The 21,912-nt window shown below is 33.8% G+C and overlaps 1 protein-coding gene across 2 annotated transcripts in view; it reads left to right on the forward strand.

Annotated features, from left to right (window-relative positions):
* The window catches only part of SMAP1 (small ArfGAP 1), a 131,322-nt gene that overhangs the window by 44,402 nt on the left and 65,008 nt on the right, over window positions 1–21,912 (forward strand). For both annotated transcript variants that reach the window (XM_019749321.2, XM_019749322.2), the window contains exon 3: window positions 14,121–14,206. In XM_019749321.2, coding sequence (XP_019604880.2) covers window positions 14,121–14,206 — 86 coding nt within the window. The remainder of the gene's footprint in view (window positions 1–14,120; window positions 14,207–21,912) is intronic.

Raw genomic sequence — 21,912 nt, forward strand, 5'->3', positions numbered from 1 at the left:
TTTTGAGCTTTTTGCTGGCTAGGGCATAAAAGGAATATGATACTTTATGTATTTTCAAGATCTTTGAGGAGAAAATTTACTGTTACATCAAGGAAGCAGAGCTTTTTTTTAACATTTCATATAAAGCAATATTCTTAATAACATGTATACTAACTGTGGTAACAGATTTCATGATGTTGTTTCTCAAGTTGTCTTTAAGAAAATGTGAAGTATAGCTTGAAAATGTAACTTGGTATTTGTAAAGTGTTTTGCTTTTTTAATAGTTTATTCCAAACTAAGAACAAAACATGGAATTCCTGGACAATTCATTTCTCTAGAAATATTATTTTTCTCAACTTCGCTATTGTAAGGAGTTAAGAAGCAGGTTATTTGAGGTACGCAACTGTTCTTTTCCTGTCACTTAGAACAGAACTTCCCAATCAGAGGATTGTAGTTCACTGGTTTTCTGTGGAATAGGTGACAGGTCCATGCAGGATACTGCTGTAATGTTAAAAATGTAAGGATGTGAAAACAATTGATAGTCTTTGAAATTGCATTTGAACACTATTTGTATGGTCCCAACTGTCACCTTTCTGAAATAAGAATTATTATTTTGGAATGCAAGATTTCTGACTAGTACTTGTCACTACAGAATTTGCTGTGTGGCTTTATATACCACAGAGCTCCTTTTCCAGGTGTTCTCTGATGAGAAATTATGTTATGATGCACTCACTCAAAAAATCACATCAATAGATGATAAATTTTTGCTTAAAAAAAAAAAAATAAAGACTAGAGAACCCTAATCCCGCAGACAGATACACCATCCAGTATTCTTGTGGTAGGCCTTGGGATTAATCTCAAGTAAAGCTAGAGCTGTTCTTTAGAAATGATTCTGGGACTGCTGTACAATATGAACGAGGAGGTAAGTGATAAAGACCCCAAGGTTCCACAATGTAGAACACAACCTTTATTTCAGTCTAGAAAACTTCAAGGAAACTGATTCTAGAGAGGCAGTAGAACAGCGTGATTAAGAAAGTTGTCCCTAGAGTCAGACTACCAGAGGTAGACATGGGTGGTTACAGACGAATACTTAACTTCATATGCCTCAGTTTCTTCATTTGTGAAATGAGAATAGTACTAGTGCCTACCTTGACTACCTCTGTAGGTTGTTGTGAGGATCCAATAAATTAATATGGGAAAGCATTTAGAACAGTGCCTGGCATATTTTAAACACTCAGTAATGTTAGCTTGTCAGTTGTTAGTAGTCCAGTTGTTCATTATGTAAAACCCTCAGTATCGCTGCCTTGAATATCTTTCTGATCTTAAGCAGTTTAGCTTTCTAGTGAATCTACTGTGATAAATTGGTTGCTAAATGTACTACTGAGTAAATAAATTAATTGTGTGGTATGATTGAGTATAAATGAATTACTTTTTGAGAATATTTGTGAAAAATAATTCATTTTTACCGTGTTTTGCCGAAAATAAGACCTAGCCGGACTGTCAGCTCGAATGTGTCTTTTGGAGCAAAAGTTAATATAAGAGCCGGTCTTATTTTACTATAATACCGGGTCTTATGTAATGTAATGTAATATTATAATATAATATAATATAATATAATATAATATAATATATAAAATGTAATATAATATATAATACTGGGTCTTATATTAATTTTTGCTCCAAAAGACGCATTAGAGCTGATTGTCCGGCTAGGTCTTATTTTCAGGGAAACATGGTACTAGTATTGGATGTTAAAGCATTTTGAGGTGAATAGTTAGGAATCACGTCAGTTGTCTATTGAGGTTGCTCTTTATTCAAATTTAAGCATATCCTATTTCCTAAGGTCGGAGTTATGTTCCACATAATTCAATTCTATACCCTGGCATTTTATTCATTCATTCATTTGCTTTTTTCCTTATAAAAAAATTGAGGTATAATTACAGAGAGAACAATTTACAAATGTGAGTTTTACATGTCTTGGCAAATATGTATACTGTGTCACCTTGAAAATGGCAGAGCATTTCCATCACCCTGGAAAGTTTTCTTGTGTCAGTTTCTAGTCAAGTCCCCCAGTGGCAACCACTACACTGATTTCTATATGCTTAGGTTGCTATGCATTGGAACTTTTATCTTTTGGAGTTTGTTCTTATTAACTCTGACTCTTAATTCAGGTTAGGGAAAGTAAAGATCACAATGTGATTTAGTGTTCCTTATTCATAGGCTATTTTATAAGAATTTCTTTGATATAAAAAATGCTTGGGTAGTATTTATTTATAGAAGAGAAATACTTTTACTGCATACAGATCTACCCTACGTCATCCCCTACTGCCACCACAACATTTCATGAAAATCATGTTTCTAATTTTCAAAATTTTGGTTCTATTTTTTTTTTTTAGATCTTTTATTGGTTAATGTGGAAATGTGATTTAATCTCTGAGTTCAGTCAAGCTGTTACATAAAAATGTTCTTTTTTGTGTGAACTCTGTAAAATGTAACTACTTATTAAGTTTTGCCTCGCGGTTTCTTATCAACTAGTATCATACGTACACCATACTTAGTCACACACACGCACACACGCAAGATCTGGCTGTTAAGTTCGCAAACTCATCCTAGAAAAAGCGCTACATACCTCATTGCTGAATATCACTGCGGTCACCTTTTAAGTACTCCTCTTGGGAAGCTATGCACCAATGCCAGCGCCTAGGCCACCCTTCAAAGCAATTTTGGAATTCTTTTTCTGGAATGGCCATCAGAGCTGTCATTGTATTACCCTTGATGTCCTGAGTGTCATCAAAATGTCTTCCTTTCAATATTTCCTTTATCTTTGTAAAGGAAGAAGTCACTGGGGGCCAGATCAGGTGAGTAGGGAGGGTGTTCCAGTACAATTGTTTGTTTACTGGCTCAAAACTCCCTCACAGACAGTGCTCTGTGAGCTGGTGCATTGTCATGATGCAAGAGCCATGAGTTGGTGAAAAGTTCAGGTTGTTTTTGTCTAACTTTTTCACACAGCCTTTTCATTATTTCCAAATAGTAAACTTAGTTGTCCAGTTGGTACAAATTCATAATGAATAATCCCTCTGGTATCAAAAAAGGTTAGCAACATCGTTTTGACTCTTGATTTGGACTGATGGAACTTTTTTGGTCATGGAGAATTGGCTGACTTCCATTGTGCACTTTGACACTTTGTTTCAGGGTCGTATTGTTACACTCAGGTTTCATCACCAGTGATAACATGGCTCAAAACATCGTCTTGCCTCCAAAATGTTGTGGCAAACGCGACTCTCCTTTGCTTTTGTTCATCGGTGAGCTCCTTCAGGACCATTTTTGCACACACCTTTCTCACGACAAGATTTTTAGTTAAGATTTTCCTAACTGTTTCTCTATCAACGTTTACCTGGTCTGCTATGCTTCTCACAGTCAGCTGATGATTTAGACGCACAGTTTGGCGAATTTTGCAATGTTTTCATCAGTTCTGCTTGTTACTGGCTGCCTTGACCTCTCTTCATCGGTAACGCGTTCTCTCCCCTCAGGAAAACGTTTAATCCATTTGTACACTGCTGTTTTTTTCATGACATTATCCCCATAAGCTTGGACTAACATGTCCTGATTTCTGTTCCACTCTTGTCAAGTTTAACAAGAAATTTAATGTTTGTTCGTTGCTCTAATTCAAGCTCAGACATTCTCGCCACAGCACACAAAAACACGCAACAATAATAATGAACGCCATTCAGCAAGATAGCACCATACTGCGACACAAACACATCTGTGAGACACTGATACACCAAGGTTATGAAACCTTACTGAGCTGTTTGTACAGTGCTGCCAATGTAAGCTCATGGTGGCAAATTTGCAAACTTAATTGCCCGATTGCATCGTGTGTGTGTGTGTGTGTGTGTGTGTGTGTGTGTGTGTGTGGTGTATGTGAGTGTTTTGGGGGCATCTACCATATCATAACTGTGTGAGAATTGCTGTATGCTGATTTTTTAAAAAGAATAATTTGTCTACCAAAATTTATTTTGATTTTTATTAGCATAGAAATGGAGTTATTCACCTTAAATTTTTTTCAAAATTCCTTTTTAAAAATGTGGTTCATGGTCAGATTAAATGTCTTTGATATTGGGTTTATTATCAAGTACTTCTCAATTTTTTGGAAAGGACCAATTTTTTAATACTTTTATAAATACTATAGCTTTTATTTTTTATTTTGTACGGCCTCATTAACCCCAAGTCTTGATTTTCCCCCATTATTTAAAAATTCTTAATCATTTTTCAGTGTCTATATTGAAAGAGTTAAATGAAGAATATCTTATTTTTATTATAGAAACATTACTTGTGCTCTTAAGTTTCTTACTTCACTTTATTGAGAGTCTTGCAAATTGTACTGCCTAATAATAACGTGTTTCCCCGAAAATAACAAAAATAAGACCTAGCCGGATATTTAATACTTTGTGTATCTATAAATCTTTTATTTATCTTCTCTCACAAACTCTTTCTTTATTACTTACTATTGTCATTTATTGTATGGTACTTCATATTTTCTTGGGAACCCCAAGCCACACAACTGAAATGTATTCATTTATCAAATATATGTTGGAGAACTTCACATTTGAAGTTGCCCAGTTTCCATAGGCATATGATGTATCCCCTGTGAACTTGCTTTAAACATTTTGTAGACATTTTCACTCCCACTTTTTATATCTTTACCATTTTTAGTTTAGCTTGACTACATTCTTGGCTGGAAGGAAGATTTTTAAACCCAATTCTTTTTACATCGCTGTTTACTGTATCATAACAAAAGAATAGAAGCTTTCTTCCCTCTCATTTTCTGTCCACCACATTTTCTGAATGTTTCTGCCATCTTCAAAAAATAGAAACCTGAAACTAGAATATTGATAGGCAGTTGAAACTTAAATTTGACATGAATCATGCAGTTGTGCAGATTTGTTGAACTTGGAACAGGATCCAAGAATATATTGCATTGATGAAGATAGGATAAGTTATTACGTTTTCCATGGGAGTTCTGCAGAGGAGAAGCATCCATAAAATAAAATATATTATTAAAATGAGCTTTACCTGATTTTACTTTTAATGAGACTACTAGAAAATTTAAAGCAATATAACTAGCTCAGATTATCTTTTTGTTGCATCGCAGCAGTATAGGTATATCATAGTTATTATGCATTTTCCTGTACCACTGCAGCCTTGTTCTGCTTAATGTTTGCGTGGTATGAGTATATCTTGGTTTGCACTTTCTATGTATAGTTTCAAAATTATTTTTTTTATTTCAGCGACTTTTTAAAAATTAGGTTTTTAGTATTCTGTTTCCTTGTTTGAATAGTCTTCTTCAGTGATTGATTCTCTTACCTGTATGTTGGCTCTTCATTGCCTAACTCCCATATTTGTCACTTTCTCTTGGATCCTTTTCATTACTCTTTTTTTTTTATTTAAAATATTTTCTTCTTTAGCCTCCCTCTCCAGTTTTCTTTAGGGCATTATTTGTTGTGTTTCTTTTCATATTTATTTCTGAAATATTTTTTTTTCATTTCTAATTGTTTTTATTTTATTTCTCAGTGTTTGTAATTTCTGATTTAGTTGTTCTTTTGTAACTTCACATGTCTTTTAACTCATTTTATATGTTCTTTCATATCTTGTACATGTCGTTTAGCTCGTTTTGAATTAGTAGGTATTTGGTCTAGTGTATTTTCAATGAAGAGATGTTAGTCTCCTTATTTTTTCTTCTAATTACTTTGAGATTCGATCTTGATTCTTTTCTATTGATTATTTTTATGTGATATTAGTTTTCCATTACTTTTAAAAGGAATAGATATTCAAGATAGCTTTTCTAACTTCACACAACTCTCTCTTCAGTTGTTTTCATGTAATGTTCAAAAGTAAGGTCACTTATTTTTGAGATATTCTTGCTCTCTTCTGCCACTTTTATGTGGACCTTCTCTTCCTTTATCTCCATTATCCTTACCTTGCTCAATTTTGAGTATTTCATAGTAGTTTCTCCTCAGTGTGGGGCCCTGTCCTGGAAAAAAATAGTGAGGATGTATAGGGGCTAGATAATTTTCCCCCATTTCAAACTTATTGTGGATCCTTTGCATTTACTTGTTATTGGATTGGGTAAAAATCTGTTCAGTTTCATGTACTTTCTTCAAATTTGTTCACTGTAATTTCCAGTTTGTATCACTTCACTATTTTAGTGTTCTGTTCTTAGATCCACCCAACTCCACATTAGTTGCAGGCATCATGCAGGCCTAGTGAGCATTAGTGCCTTGTCTTTACCTTGTGATAGCATTTTGGAGTTTATGGGGAGACTGTATCACAAGTTTTGTTGTAAATATTGTACATGGGTTTTTGTTTTCTAGTTACAATTTTTTTGTCTGTGTGTAAGGAGTTCTGGGAGCTTCAGAAATTGTCACTGCTATTACAGAATTTCTATGACAAGCAATATTTAATACAATGAAATCCAGTTTTTTAAAAAAAGCTAATTTGGAGAGCTCCATGATTTAACCACATTTGACCTACTCTCTCAAGATAAATGGTGGGTGATCTTCAGAAAGTTACGTAGTAGTGGCTCCTTTTTTTAAAAAAAACACACAAAAATACTATCTAGTGATATGGTAAGTTTAAACAAATTTGAAAAATATCACATTACTATTTTTATAGAGACCTTTGTTTGTTTCTGAATTTCTAAAAGCATACTACTTTGTGCCGAGGGCCTTCCAGGCAAAAAGATGGAGAAAGCATGTTGCATTTGAGAAAGTAAAGTAATTTTCTGTGAACAGAGTATTGGGTGCAGTTATGTGTGTCATAGGTGGTAAAGGGGAGAGGTGCATCCAGGGGCTGGTTTGGTCTTGATCCTATGAGTGACAGGGGGTGGGGATAGGGACAAAGCAGGGGACTCTTATTAATAAAATAGTCTAAGTTAAAGAGTAACATTTAATGTTACATTCCTTTTAAGAACATAAATCTGATTGGTTTGTTTCTTGGGTGGCTTAGGCAATGGGTGACTAGATCTTGAACTGCAGTGGTGGTAATGAGGTTGATTACCGGGGGAAGCCTACAAAAAATGTTAAAGAGTTAGAATCACTAAGACTTCTGACAGAGGAGGGAACAGTCCAGGATGACTCCTGAGCTGGGCCTTAAACACCTAGCATGAAAGTAGTGGTTTGTTTATTCCTGTACTCCTAGTGGTATGAATTTCATAGAAAGTACAGATGACAAAAGACTGTGATGTGAAACTTCTTCAACTTTGTAGCAACTATCAAATGCTGCAACAGATAAATCAAGATCCAAGAATGTCTAGAAATTGTGAAAAATAATGAAAACTGGTAGCTCTAATTACACATCATCATTTAAAAATTTAATTTTTAAATGTATGGTTTACTTACTTTGTTCTTAAAAAGAACAATTAAAACAGAAAGAGGACAACTCCCCTAAGACAGTTTTTTGTAAAAACTGAAGGCATGAACTCTGTGTTAAATATTTCCAAAGAGTTCCCAAGACCAAAAATGGTGGCCCTTCTTTTCCAGCAGCTGGAATCCCAAAGATCTTGAAACCAGTCCTGAAAAGCTTGCTCCTATGCAAGAAATCCTGGTGGCTTTTGAGAGGAAGATAGAGAACTATTCTGGAAAATTTCCAGTGGTAGTAGAGGTGAGTCACTGACATGAAGAATTTATTCAGGGACTACAAATACTCATTTTCTCTTTTTAATTGAGTTTTTTGTGTGTGTGTTTTTAAAAATATGCATTTAGCCAAGGCAGTTTGAAAATCTTAGTCTTTGTGTTCTACAAATTTAATGAACAGAAAATAGTACAGCAAGTAGTATTCTGTCTCCCACACAAAAACAAATGCATTGAAGTTTTAAGAAGCAAAAACAAACATTGAAATTTCAATGATACAGCCTTCTGCAACAATACTGTTTCTTTAAGATGATGATGATACTGGGAAAGACATGGTAAACAAATGCCATATTTATACTTTGAGAGCATTTTTTTCTGTAAGACTTATAAAAATGTAAATTAAATCAAATTTCATTTGATTTTATTCATAATTTCTTTGATTAGAAAACTTTGTTTTCCAAGTAGGACTGTAGGATACCAGGAGGGTACATGAGGAGGGTCTCCTTGCTCTGATTCAGATGCTACTTGGATACCCTTGCTGAGCTCCCTCTGGATAATATTTTATTTAAAAACAATGAAGGATTAATAGAGCCCCCCTCCCATTATTTTATTGTTTGGGAGAATTGAAAATATATGGACATGGTACAAACTTCAAAGGGTACAAGAGGTATAAAATGAATAGTCTCCCTCCCATTTTTTGTCTCTCAGTCATCTAGTTTTTCTTGTTAGGAACAACCACTCATCAGTTTCCTGTATATTTTTCCTGAAAGGATTTTATTCATATACAGGAACATATAGGTGGTACACATTTTTAGTTGTTTTCATATCCTTACACAATAATCTTTTGAACTGGAGGTAAGATTCTTCTTTCCCCCATCTATTCCTCAGAAAATTGGGTAGAAGAGCTTTAATTTACATGATTTTGCCTTTCTCCTCCAGACTTAATATAGACATGTTCAGCATCCTTCCTTTATACACTAACGTGTAAGATTTTATTGCTATTTTAATGTTTTGCATTTTTGCCTTTGGCAGTTTAGATCTAATTGCCACATTGTAACCTAATCATTTGCAACAATGCTATTAGTAATCTCAGTTCTTTATTTTGTAACTGCTTTTCTTTTTTCCACTTAGTCCATTTTTTAAAACAGCCAGTAAATCCAGAAGGGCAAATCAGAACAGAACACACATAAAATTTTCTGAAATTTATCCAGATAGTTTCCTAAATTAATACATTGTTGTGAATTTTAATTTAACAATAAATTGTTGTTGTTGACCACGTACCTATTAGTATCTGAGGGAGAAAGTGCAGGAAACCTTACAGGGACAGATAGGTAGGTACTAGGGAAAGAGGGAGGATACACAAAGGTGAAGGAGAAAGGAGGTCCAAGGAGCCATTTTTCTTAAACAGCCACTGAGCCTGGCCTGGACTGTATTTGCTTTAGTTGGGGAAGGATAAATATAAGCCATACCCAGAAGTAGTTGTATTACTGAGTTGGATTCCACAAAGAGCTCTGCTTCCCAAATTTGAGAAGATTAAAGAAAAGAAAAAAAAAATTGACAAGTTGTTTTCTCAGGAGGATGAATCATTAACTTGGAATATCAAGTAGCTTGTCATTTCTCTTGCCTTTTATTATTATTTCCTGATACTGACAATGATTTAAACTTGGGCACATTTTATCATTTATTTCTCTCTGTTCCTATTATCTTTTACCTTCACATTTATTTCAAGGCTCTTTTTTCAGTAAAACTGTTTGTGTTGCTTATTTATAATTTTTTTCACTGGAGATGCCTCATTTACATGTAACAGTGACTTTTTAAAAAACATACAGTACTGGTACATAAACATAAAATTTCCCATTACATTTGTTTGCCTACTTATTGATTCTACCTATTTTCTTTTTATCTATTCCCACTTTTTATTATATTGATTTTAAGTTTAAGTTATATTTTGTATGTTTTAGTTTGTTAAATTACACAAATTCAATAAATAGATGCAAGTTAAAACTTTAAATTGACAATCCCAATTCTCTCCAGTTTCTGTAAAGCATAGAAAACTTAGAACTCTTTTAGAATATAGGTTTTATTGTTTCTAGTGCAAAAACTAGGATTGGGTATGAAATGTTTTCTACTAAAAAGTTTCAAAAATAGAAATGCTTCCTCTGCGTTAGATTGTGATGATAATATATCTACCTATAGATGCTTGTCAGCATTTCAATTCAAATAGTATTTTTTTGAAATTGAATCTCAAGTGATATGTGAGGCCTTGGGCAGATATTGTTCTATGTACTGGATTATGCGGAAAAACTAAAAACACATAGTTATGTATTGACAAGGACACAATACTTTTAATAGTAGGTTTTGGGATTCTTAAGTGTGATTCGTTATACCATTTCCAGGTGAAGCCTTCCTTTACAGTTGTAATGGTGGTGATTTTGGATGAAGATGGTTCATTCAAAAAGTACTATGTAAAATTCATCTTTCTAGCAACATATAATGTATAAAATAGGACAGATTGAATTTAATAGGAATAGTTAAGATATTAATTTAAAAATATGTTCTATCTAAATGGCATTTATTTTAAAAGAAGTATATGCCCTTTATCATCTCCCATCCCCGCCTTTTTTTTCCTACAACTGGTCTGCTCATCCCAGCTGTGGAAAACTGAATTATAAATTGCCAAAGAATAAGCAACTACAATCTTCCTTTCTAATAGTCAGTGCATTTTGCTAAAGCATTTTGGATGAGAGAACCTGAAAGAAAATGATTAATGTTTTAATAACAGGAATGATGTTTTAATAATAGAGGCAATACTTACAGTATTTTATTTTGTGTTGGAATTTCCTGGATACTTGTTTGACTAGGTGTGGATGGTGGTAAGGGTTGGGACGGAGGGAACGTGATCCTACTCTCAACCCTGTAACTGATTCATTGTATTATCCCCATCAGCGAAATCATAGAACCTCTTTGTGCTTCAGTTTCCTCATCTGTAAAATGAAAACTGAGCTTCTAAAGTGAAGAGCCAGGTGTCTGTAAGCCCTGCAGGACATAGTTCCTCCTTTTACTTGGTGCAGCCTGAGATAACTAAACTACTGATAGCTGATGTTGGTTCTATCAAAAGCTAAGTACTCACGGAGACTAATAATCATGGGCCTGTTACTTAGCATCTTGCAGCTTCAATTTCCAGTCCCATCAATTTAGGGTAATAATACCTAAATCACGTTTTTTGAAAGGTAAAATACCATATATGTATACGCAATATATGTGACATATATATGCAATTTACAGTACATATTATTTATATATAAAAATAAAGTATTGAGGCTAAAGCTTGTCATTATAGTCGTCAGGCTATTTTCAGTATTTTCTTCCACTGATTACCAGAGTTTATTCTTCAGGGCCAATAGAATATGTTTCTGTAAGTGTTCCAGAGGGTCTTTATCTATGTCTTGAAACTTTGAGGACAGCTAGTTTGTACCATACTTCTATCACCTCTTCGAAATGCCAGCTCCTGTTATCTTCCCCTAGTTCTAACCATCTCCAAACTGTTTAAGCTTTCATCTCTACTGATCTTTGCACTGCTGACCTTCCTTCCAACTACTCGGTTCTAGCTTTTAGAAACCATTTGTGCTTAACCAATGTCTTGCTTTTCCTTACAAAATGGTCTTTCTACATCTGTGATGTCACTGAATCCTTGTTTCCCGTAGTCCCAACTAACACACACACCTATGAACCTGAACCCAGTCACTTCTGGCGGTATTCTCCTGTAGAAATGACTCATTTCACCCTTTCAGATTTTTATACCTCTTTTTTTCCCTCCTGTTTAATTGTGATTTATATCATGCATAGAACAACATTAAATAATATGGTATAATGTACATGGTGTGTCTTTTTCCCAATTAGTTTTTATTTTGACAGAATAAAATATTAATGACCTACATTAAATAAAGAATACTTTATATAAAATGTGTACAGTCATATTCATTGAATATAAGATATTGCTGATTGTAAGATGCACCTCTATGGACTAATAAAAAAATTATCCATTATAAGATACTATCAATTGTAAGATTATTACTTATCATAAATGTTAAAATATGAAGAAAAGCATAGGATCAATGAGATGTAGCATATATAGCAAGCACATACTGTTTTTAGTCTTATTAAATTTTTGTTAAAATCTCCATGTTTTTTATTTGCTTCATAGAAGTTTTCAAGTTTTCTTACTTTCATAGTTTCTGAGCTGTATCTAAGTCACTTTTTGCTTCATTGCAGATATTGTGCAAACTATGAGATTATTTTTTTCTTGGTCTAATTCTTTCCAAATATTTACTACCTTTATGGTTATATAGCCTGATCATCTCTACTTCCAAATTCCCACTATGGCACGAAGATACAGCATCATATGCATGCTTGAGATAGGAAACCTTTTTTTCTTTTTTCAGGAAGGGCAGGCTATACTGACAGTTTCTTAACTCACGTTCCCCACCACAGAATTACATATTAGCTCTGCTCATACTAACTTCATGCTAGAGTGTGTCATGATGTAGTAGAATCCTTTGACCTTGTACTGTCAGTTCACCTTATACAAACATTTTCTTCATCTTACACCCTTTTTTAAAACTTTATTTTTAAATTGTAGTTGACATTCAATATTAACATCTTATATACTTTTGAAGCTTGGGTTTATTTTACCCTAGCTTCTGTTTTACCTCTAGAGCTAAATAACAAAAAACCTTTAATTGTTTCTTAATTTACTATCCCCTTATATTTCCCATCACCCTACTACTTTACTTTCTCATTATCTCTAGAAGAGTGACTTAGAAATCTCATTTACTCTGAAAGAATACTTAGGTTAAGATGGGGTAAAATAGACATCTAGCAGTGAGTATATATTAGTATTTTGTACACCTTAAAACTCTCAGTTGGGAGAAAAACCACTGTTTTTTATTTGAAGGAAGATAAACTTCTGTGTATACTTGAGGGCGAGTATTATCAGGGGTGTGGGTATATGTGTCTAGGAAATAAAAAAAAATGTTATAAAAACTGATTTTTCTACCAATTAAAACATTTTAAGGAACTCAAGCTCTATGCAAATAATGTAAAATAATAATTGAATAATGTCTTATTTGTAAATGTTAATTTAGTTTCTAATGGAATATCCAGGAAGTACTGTTTGGCTTGTCCTTACTCATAGATGATTCTGAAACTTAATTAAAATGGTTGAAATGATTAGCAAATTATTTTATGCCTCCTGAGCATTGGTTCTTACTCTTGGGATTTATAGATTTTAAGGAGGAACTCCTGAACTTGTATGTACAATTTGGCCATTGGGCACAGTGTTTTCGTAGGTAGAGGGTCCATAGCTTTCAGCAGAATCTCAAGTTAATAACCTCAAAGAAATTAATGCACTTCTGTAGAGTTTGAGGTTAGCACTATTTCTCTTTTGTCTGCTCTCCATAGTGATCTTCATTGTAAATCATAAAACCCCAGAGTATTTTGAAGCTCAAAACAAAGAAAATTTAATCTTGAGTTGTTACCCTGGAAACAGCAGTGTTGTTCAAGTGGTGTATTTAAAATAATAGTAATACTGCCCACAGGCTACCCAGGGAATTCACTTTTAGGAAGTAGTGAGTATAAATAAAGGTGATATTGTATTCACAGAAAAATACATTAGAAAACTGTGGATTCTCCTATGTTGAAAAAATGTGAAGGATAAAAGATAATGCTCCTATTTTGAACTTGAGTAATTAATTTCATAGTTGTGATTTATTTTTCTAAGAAGTATATATATTGGAAATAATAAATGGTACCTGGTATTCATATAGATGTGTGTGTGTATGTATATACATACGGTGCCAAAAAATACACATTTTAAGAAAGGAAAAAATTGGGCTGGCTTGGTGGCTCAGGTGGTTGGAGTGCCATGCACCTAATGCCAAGGTCCCTGGTTCCATTCCCACATGGACCAGTGGGCTGCGCCCTCTACAGATAAGATTGTGAACAATGGCTCTCCCTGGAGCTGGGCTGCCGTGAGCAGCTGGAGGTCCAGGAGCGGCTGGTGGCCAGCATGAGTAGCCAGCAGCCAGCGTGAGTGGCCCGCAGCTGGAGAGAGCTGCCCGCAGCTGGTGAGAGCTGCCCGCAGCTGGCGAGAGCTGCCGTGACCTGCTGTGAGTGGCTAACCAATGACAGGCAACCGACTGCCTCAGTGGGGGGAGTGCAAGGCTCATAATACCAGCATGGGCCAGGGAGCTGTGCCCTACACAACCAGACTGAGAAACAAAGGCTTGAACCGGAGTGGGCGGGGGCCGCGGGGAGGGAGGGGACAGAAGAAGGGGGAAAAAAGGAAAAAACTGCATTAAAATTGTAATAATATATACCAATAACAAAAAATGAATGCAAATCGTGTGTACATTTTTTTTTGCATTCTGGTATATATGTGTGTGTGTATAAGAATTAATTTTTAATGTTCATATGAGTAATGAAAATACTTGATTTTTTTTTTTTTTGTTATAGTGTATGCAAGATATGGGAAATACTAAAGCAAGACTACTCTATGAAGCCAATCTTCCTGAGAACTTTCGAAGACCACAGACAGATCAGTATCCTTTAATATTTCTTTATTGTGGGTCTGTACAGAATTAACTCACTTTTATAGTTCATAGTTGAACTGTTTGTATTTAGAACTTTATAATACTGTTGTTCATTAAAGATGGAATTTGATATGCCCTGAGCTGTGCTTTGTATGTAGTAAATTTTTATTAGGAATTTGGTAATACATAATCTACATAGTATTTTTAATGTAATTATTACTAAGTTTAAAATATTACGGCTAAGTAATTATTAGTAATTATTACTAAGTTTATAATATTCTTGATTGATCTCAAACTCTTGATTGGAGAGTATATATTGTTTATTATTTTACACTGTTTATTAGAGATTTGATTTGTGAGCATCTTGAGTATTTTTAAAAATAATTTCCAAATGGATTTTCTTTGATCACTTTTATATAGTACTTATATTTATGTGAAGCTGTTTGGCAAGTATTAATTTAAAAGGCAAATTACATATTTAGTGGAAGTGGAAGTGCTGAAGTAATGTATGCTAATATTTACTACTGACATTCCATCTTTGCTTAGGTTGCACAAATCGGTTTACTTTACAAATTGCTCTAATGAATAAACAAAATATTTTCTCACATTTTAGTTAGGATGCTTTTCATGTTTGTTAAAGATAAAATCATTTGATTCTATAGGATCTCTCAAACTCATATTGAAGTTTGAGAAAATAGCTCATCAAAATTGTGCCGCTCTATAAATAAGATTATCTTACTGATTGTAAGTATTTGTGATTCTATCCAAAGGTGACATTTGTGGTTTTGACAATAAAATGTAGTCTCTTAAAGATCAGTTAGACATTACCCATTTGTATACAAAAACAATTTGTATGGTCAAACAGTGAAAAAGGGGTGATCTTTTCTCACATGGAGATATAGGTCATTGTATATATTCTCATGTTTGTATAGAACCCTTTAAGTTACATTCAAAAAGTTAGTATTTGTATTTGACTTGTTCTGTTTTCTGCTTCCCTACCTCCTTCCTACAAATTTCGCAGTCTGGTATCCAAGGCTATTTTTATTATAGTAGGATTCTAGGGTAGGGGTAAGAGGTACATTTCAGTCATAAAAATATTGTGTGAGCAGAAGTATTAAGGTGTGAGCAACATGATATTTTAAGGTTTTGATGTGACAAGATTTAAGTTTTGTGGGTCAAATGGCAGTAGAAGTTTATTTTTCAGATTGTCAGGGGTTTCATTACTACATAGAACAGTTTGGACCTGTACATTTCATTGACCCAAAGGGTTAAAGGATTTGAAAAGCCTTGAAATGTTTTGAAGCAGGAGAAACATTAGAAACTTTGTCTACCACAAGGAAGGTTAGTCGAAGGAGATCTTGGAGTCAGAGAGACCATATAGAATACCAATATAGCCCTGAAATGAGCAATGATGAAGATATATAAATTAGTGGAATTGAGAATGGACAGGAAGAGATTGGGAAGTTCAGAAGGAAATTGGAAAAGCAGGAACGGTTGGGCTAGGTTAAAAATCAGCTTTGTTTCTGAGAAGGACACTGAGATGACCCCAAGTTTTCCAGTTTGGCTGAGGTTCTATGGTATTCAGTGGAGAGAAGGAATTCAATGCCAGATGACGATTTAAGCGTTAGAAATGAGAGATAATGAGCCATGCATCAGCACTTTGGGCAGGTTAAGGTGTCTGTTGGTTACATACATGGAGATACCCATTAACTGACTGGAAACATGAGTCTGGACCCTAGAAGAAAGCAGGAAGAGTGCAGATTGGAGATTCACTTAGCATGGAAGGGATAGAAAAGTACTGCGCGAAGTTACATTTATCTAGGACAGTGGTCTTTTATTCTTTTGGGGTTTTTTTTTGAGAATCTTGGGAATGCTGTTTTCTTTCTCTGAAAAATGAAGGCCTCGGACAGAACCCTGGGGAACTGAGCAAACAAATAATATCCTAGGTGATTATTACCAACCGCTTGCTAGTTGTACTGATTTATTCTTCTTTCTGTTTCTCACTTCCCAGCCTGATTTGACATGTATGATCCCTCAAATTAACCTCCGTTTTCTGGAAGTTTTTGTGTAAGTGTGTTGGGGGTTGATTTGGTTTGAGCTGAGGGTTTTTGGACTTCTCTTGAATATTACAGGGTACATCACTTGAAGTTCTTGAAATTGTGGAGGGAACATTATGTGGCACTTTGTGGATGAAAGTGGCTTCCAAGTTACTCATTCTGTCACCATGATTTCATGTTATTTTTGAATAAGCTTTGAAGATACTCAGGGCAAGACATATAGCTTCTTGGTATCCTCTTATATTGAACTTTTCTATGCACCATTTTATATATGTTGGTAGGAATACTATTTCTTAAGTAATTACTATCAGTTATATATGATGAACCTTAAACAAGTAAAAGATTAATGAGATAGTCAGTTATTAGTTCTGGTATTTTTTTGCTGATGAATTTTTAAAATACTTGGTCCTTACCTGAAAATTTCAGGAGAGATTTTTATAGTGAATTGACTGGTGTGTGGTAAATCTTTGACCTTTGACACAGTGAATATATAATGTTGGAAATAACAGCTGCAGTAGCTTTACTACTTAATAAGGGTTTGCTTTGTTTCAAATGCTGAGCTTGGCATTTTATGAACATTATCTTTTTACATTTTCAAAATAGCTCAGTGAGATCATTATATTTTCATTTTTGGCTGGGGAGAGGGTGGGATGCTCAAAAAGCTGTTAAAAAACTTCCCAGAGCCTCCAGACTTGCATCTTGTTTAAGGGCACTTGAACATTATTTAATGATGATAGTCTTGAGTAAAATCAATGTTACCATATTTGAGTCTTGATGGCGCTTAAAAATAGATAGGCTTATAGTTTGGGACTCTGCGACTAGACCGAAAGTCTAGGTGAAGATTTCACCTTTTGAGTACCTGGTGTGATTCACCTCAGGCTTTTGGGTTATGTGTATTTTTGCTGTTAGCTCAGCATGCTTATTTGACTTTTCAAACTAAATGCTCCTACTTACAAAGCATTTACAAATTATGGTCTTATTTATATGAGGTTATGACTCCTTACTGTTCACAAAAATAGTTGTCAGAAACTACGTAAAGAGGGATTTTGTTTGAACAAATTTGAGGTAAATGACTACCAATGATAAGAGTATAAGATGACACCACTTGGACCGTGAGACTGGCTCCTGTATCTCATATAACACTATAGAGTTATTTTTCTTTTATCCGCTTAGTTATCACTATATCACTTTTGTCCCTTTTAATTATGAAACACTGATTTGGAGGTTGTGTTAGGGAGACTAGTAAGAAAACCTGTCCCCTTATTTCATGAATCATTCTAAAGCTCAGTGTTCTTTTAAAAGCCTAACATCTCTGCACTTTCATTGATTTTAAATATAGTTGTCTCATCTCTAGAGGCAAGTGGAAGCAAAACTCACATAAAATATGGGACCTCACAGCATTCTTAACAAAATTTGTCATTTTAAAAGCTTTACAATTACAAAACTTAGGCAAAAGCTGCTGTGAAAATGTAATTTCTCATGTGGGATGTGGTTAATTATAGGCTTCCTGTACTAGTGCATGACAAATGATAAAGCTTTACATTAAGCTTTTCATTATTAGGATATTTTGTCTTATCTAAAAACTTTAATTACTTCAGTTCCATGAGATCTATTGTGCACCAAAGCTAATCAGCAGTTCTCCTTTGAGCTTTTAAAGTTTTACTGCTGTCAGTGGTATGTGTCTGGAACTGGAAAATTTTCTTCTTGGGAGTAGATATTAATTTAGTTGTCTTTTAAATGATATCTTTAAAGAAAGGGAAAAAATCTTAAAATACTAATAATTACATGGTAAAAGATAAAATACATAGTAATGTTAAAAGTTTTCTGGGCTTGTGTAGTACAAAATTTGTTAATTTTGAGGAAAGGGACGATTAAGGGTCCTGTATTGAATGTTTTGTAACTATAGGCATGGGGAAGATTCTGGGGTATTTTGTTGTTTGCTAATTCCCAAATCTCTTAAACTGGAATAGTTATTAATATATTGCTTACCTTGATTCTGTTTCTAATTGATTCTATATTCTATTTCCAGAAAATATTCTATTTCTTTTTTTTTTTTTTTGGTTGTGTTATTGATCTCTATCAGTATAACTAAGTCGTATGTGGAGACCTGGAGACTGGAAAAAGAAGATAAGTATTTCCTGATCTCCAAATTCATTTCTTCTTTGGTTGTTGTTTTTCATTTGTTCATCTATTTAAACTTGTGATATGCAAGTCATCTTAGCCCTGTCCAGTTCCTCCTCTACCATGGGCCCTATGTTTTAAAAGATTTGACTATCAAAATACATTTTTATAATAGCTAAAAATTAAATAGCACACACTATGTGCCATGCACTGTTGTTCTTAGTTCTTTACATACACTCGCTTATTTAATTCTTACAATAATCCTGTGAGATGAGTCTTGGTGTTATTTTCATTTTAAAGATGAGGAAACAGATACAAGTGTACATAAAAATAAAAACATTTATTGAATGTTACTCTTTGTTAGATACTGTGCCTAGTGCTTTATATACATTATATAAATTCTCAACAACTTTGTGAGATGAGGAACATTATCTTTTTTACATCCTTTGCTGTTTCCCTGAAAATAAGACCTAGCTGGACAATCAGCTTTAATGCGTCTTTTGGAGCAAAAATTAATGTAAGAACCCGGTATTATATTATTATATTGTATTATATTGCACTGTACTATACTATACTATACTATGCTATATTAGCTGATTGTCTGGCTAGGTCTTATTTTCAGGGAAATGTGGTAGGTGTTTCAGTAGATTAGCTAACTTCAAGGTCACAATAACTGCCAGTTAAATAGCAAGTGCCTGCTGGTACCAAAATGAGGATATACATTGGAGACCATCTTCTTAGGGAATTACTTTCCCTTGAAAATCTCTCAAATTGTTTATACTGTAGTCCCCTCTTACTCGTTTCATTTTCTGCAGTTTCAAGTTACCCATGGTCAACGACAGTCCAAAAATATTAAATGGAAAATTTCAGATATTTTGAGAGAGAGACCACATTCACATACCTTTTATCACAATATATTGTTCTATTTTATTATTATTGTTGTTAATCTCTTACTGTGCCTAATTTATAAATTAAACTTTATCATTGGAATGTATGTATAGAAAAAAATAGTATATCTAGGGTTTGGCACTATCTGTGGTTTCTGGCATCCACAGGGGGTCTTGGAATGTATCCTCCGTGGAGAAGGGGGAACCACTATAATGACAGTTTGCAGGCACAGAGACTCTCTATAAATCCAGTTTGGCTATTTGCTCTCTAATGTTGGGATAGAGTGGAGGAATCAATAACTATAAGACCATGAGCCAGCTACTGACTTTATAAATAAATGTATTAGAACACAGTCATGCCCATTTATTTCTGACTTTTCTATGGCTGTTTTGGAGCTACAAAGGCAGAGTTGAGTAGTTGCACCATAGACTGCAAAGCCTAAAATATTTACTACCTGGACCTTTAAGGAAATGTTTGCTGATCCCTGGAATAAAATATTGTTTCTTTAGGTGAATTAAAAGTGAAGAATTGGCTTGCGTTTGGGACCTTGTACAGAAATACATAAGGACCATGTGCTACGTTTTTGCTATAAGAGACATGTAGGAATTGAGATCAACCAAGGACATAGCATGTTCCCTAAATCACAATCTTTCCTCAGGTGAATCCCATGGAATTTTAAAAATTCACTATGTGGTGTGCTTTGATCACTTTTTAAAAAGTATGTTTTATGTTAATAGGAAGATCCTAATACTTCATTTTTAGTAGTTTTATATCTTTGAAAAACAGCAACTTTCACCTCATATAATGTTTAATTGCTTACTTCTTAGATAATTTCTGAGTGGGTTACTTATCTAAGCAGAAATTAGACTCAGATATAGTTGAATTATTTATATAAAATACACTAAATATAAATTAAGATTTCACTGTTATTTCTGAAAATTCACAGCAGCACATCATTTTATAAGATGTCAGTATTGTTTTTCACTCCAAAAGATTGTATACTTAAAATGTTTGCCTTTTTCAAATTCATTAAATATAAAACCATCATAGTTTTCAATATTTTAGTTTTACTATTGGTGGTTAAATTATTTTATGTACTGTATTTCTAACCTTAATAATTTTTTTGGTCATAAACTGATCTTTTCTTTGTCATTAACATTTCATAAAAGAGAGTAGTGAAATCTTTTTAGGCTTTAATATGTAATACACTTTAAACAATATTGAGAATAAACTGTTTCTATCTTTAAGAAGGAAAAATGTCAATGTTATTCTCCTCCCAGATAGTTAAACATAAAAATTATACTTTAAGAATTTGGATTTCCAAATTTCCTTTAGTTAAAAAATAACTATATACACGTTAAGTTACAGCGTTTATATTTAACAGTAAATATAATTAGTTTTTAAAATATTTATATAATTTTTTCAAATATATATCATATTAGCTGGAGTGAAAATGACAGTCTGATGAGTAAATTCTTTTTCCTCTTTTGTGGAGGCAAATAGTTGTCTCTACAATGAAAATTGCTCAATACATCCACATTTCTACACTTCGTTCATTGGGTCAGCTTTTTTGATTGTTTCATTTTTTTCTGTTAGAAAAATAGAAAAATGTAATGTGAACTTGGATTTACAATCATGAGCAAACTTCACATTCAGCTGATTTACATGTGAAATAGTTTATATAAAATACCATTGTAGTTTATGAAAATCTTGGCACACTGCTAATATTTTGGTACTGAATTGCCTGCCAAAATGTTCACGTATCTAAATATGCAGCCTTATAGCAGCTTTGGGGCCTTTCACCTTGAAAGGGTCTCCAAGGCTACTTTGAAAATGAAGGTGCCCTCAAATTTGACTTTCTGCTCTAGATTTTGAAGCATTTACTATCATCACCAGAAATTAACTGACTGATTCACAAATGAGCTTGTGCTGACCAGTAACATCCTGAAAAGGTAGATGTTAGACGTTCCTTGTTTTGAATCTCTCCTTTGTACTGTACAACTCTCCTTTGTATTATAGAATCCCGGAGAACTTTAAAACTTTGTATACTCCAATTTTAGTTGTGAAATGGCACCTACCTTATATGTTGTTAAGAGGAGAAAAAAGATAATCTAAAGTGCCTTTCACATACCCAGGTTGTAGAAAGCTATCTTTAAAAAGTAGCTTTCAGTTATTCAGCTTAATATATTGAATGTTTAGGCTTTCTGTCTTACTTGCTTTTATGAAAGACCTTTGAGTGCTTTCATATTGCCCCAATTCTCATATCCACTATACAGTGGTCTGTTAACTCTATTACCTGTTGCCTCAGCTGTCAGTTTAAAAACCTTTACTAACTTCCAATATGGAGTTATTGACTGAAAATGTATTGTTTTACTGCTTCCGGTACCTTTTCTTTTGAACAGAAGGATGTCTTAACCTGGGGATCTACGGAGATTGTATTTCAGTGTAATTTCATTTCTTTTGTAATTCTGTTTATTTTATTGTATGCATTAAAAAGCACAGTACCAAAAGAGAGTCCCCAGGCTTTACATGTGGTTTTCATGGTACTAAAAAGGTTAAGAATCCTTGATAGAAGAATTCCCATTTTAGTGGAATGTGATAAAGCTATGATTGAGTGGTAAGAGAAGTCCCCTATATCAAATAACTCAA

Source organism: Rhinolophus sinicus, linkage group LG05 (assembly GCF_036562045.2).
Source record: "Rhinolophus sinicus isolate RSC01 linkage group LG05, ASM3656204v1, whole genome shotgun sequence".
Taxonomy (NCBI): Eukaryota; Metazoa; Chordata; class Mammalia; order Chiroptera; family Rhinolophidae; genus Rhinolophus; species Rhinolophus sinicus.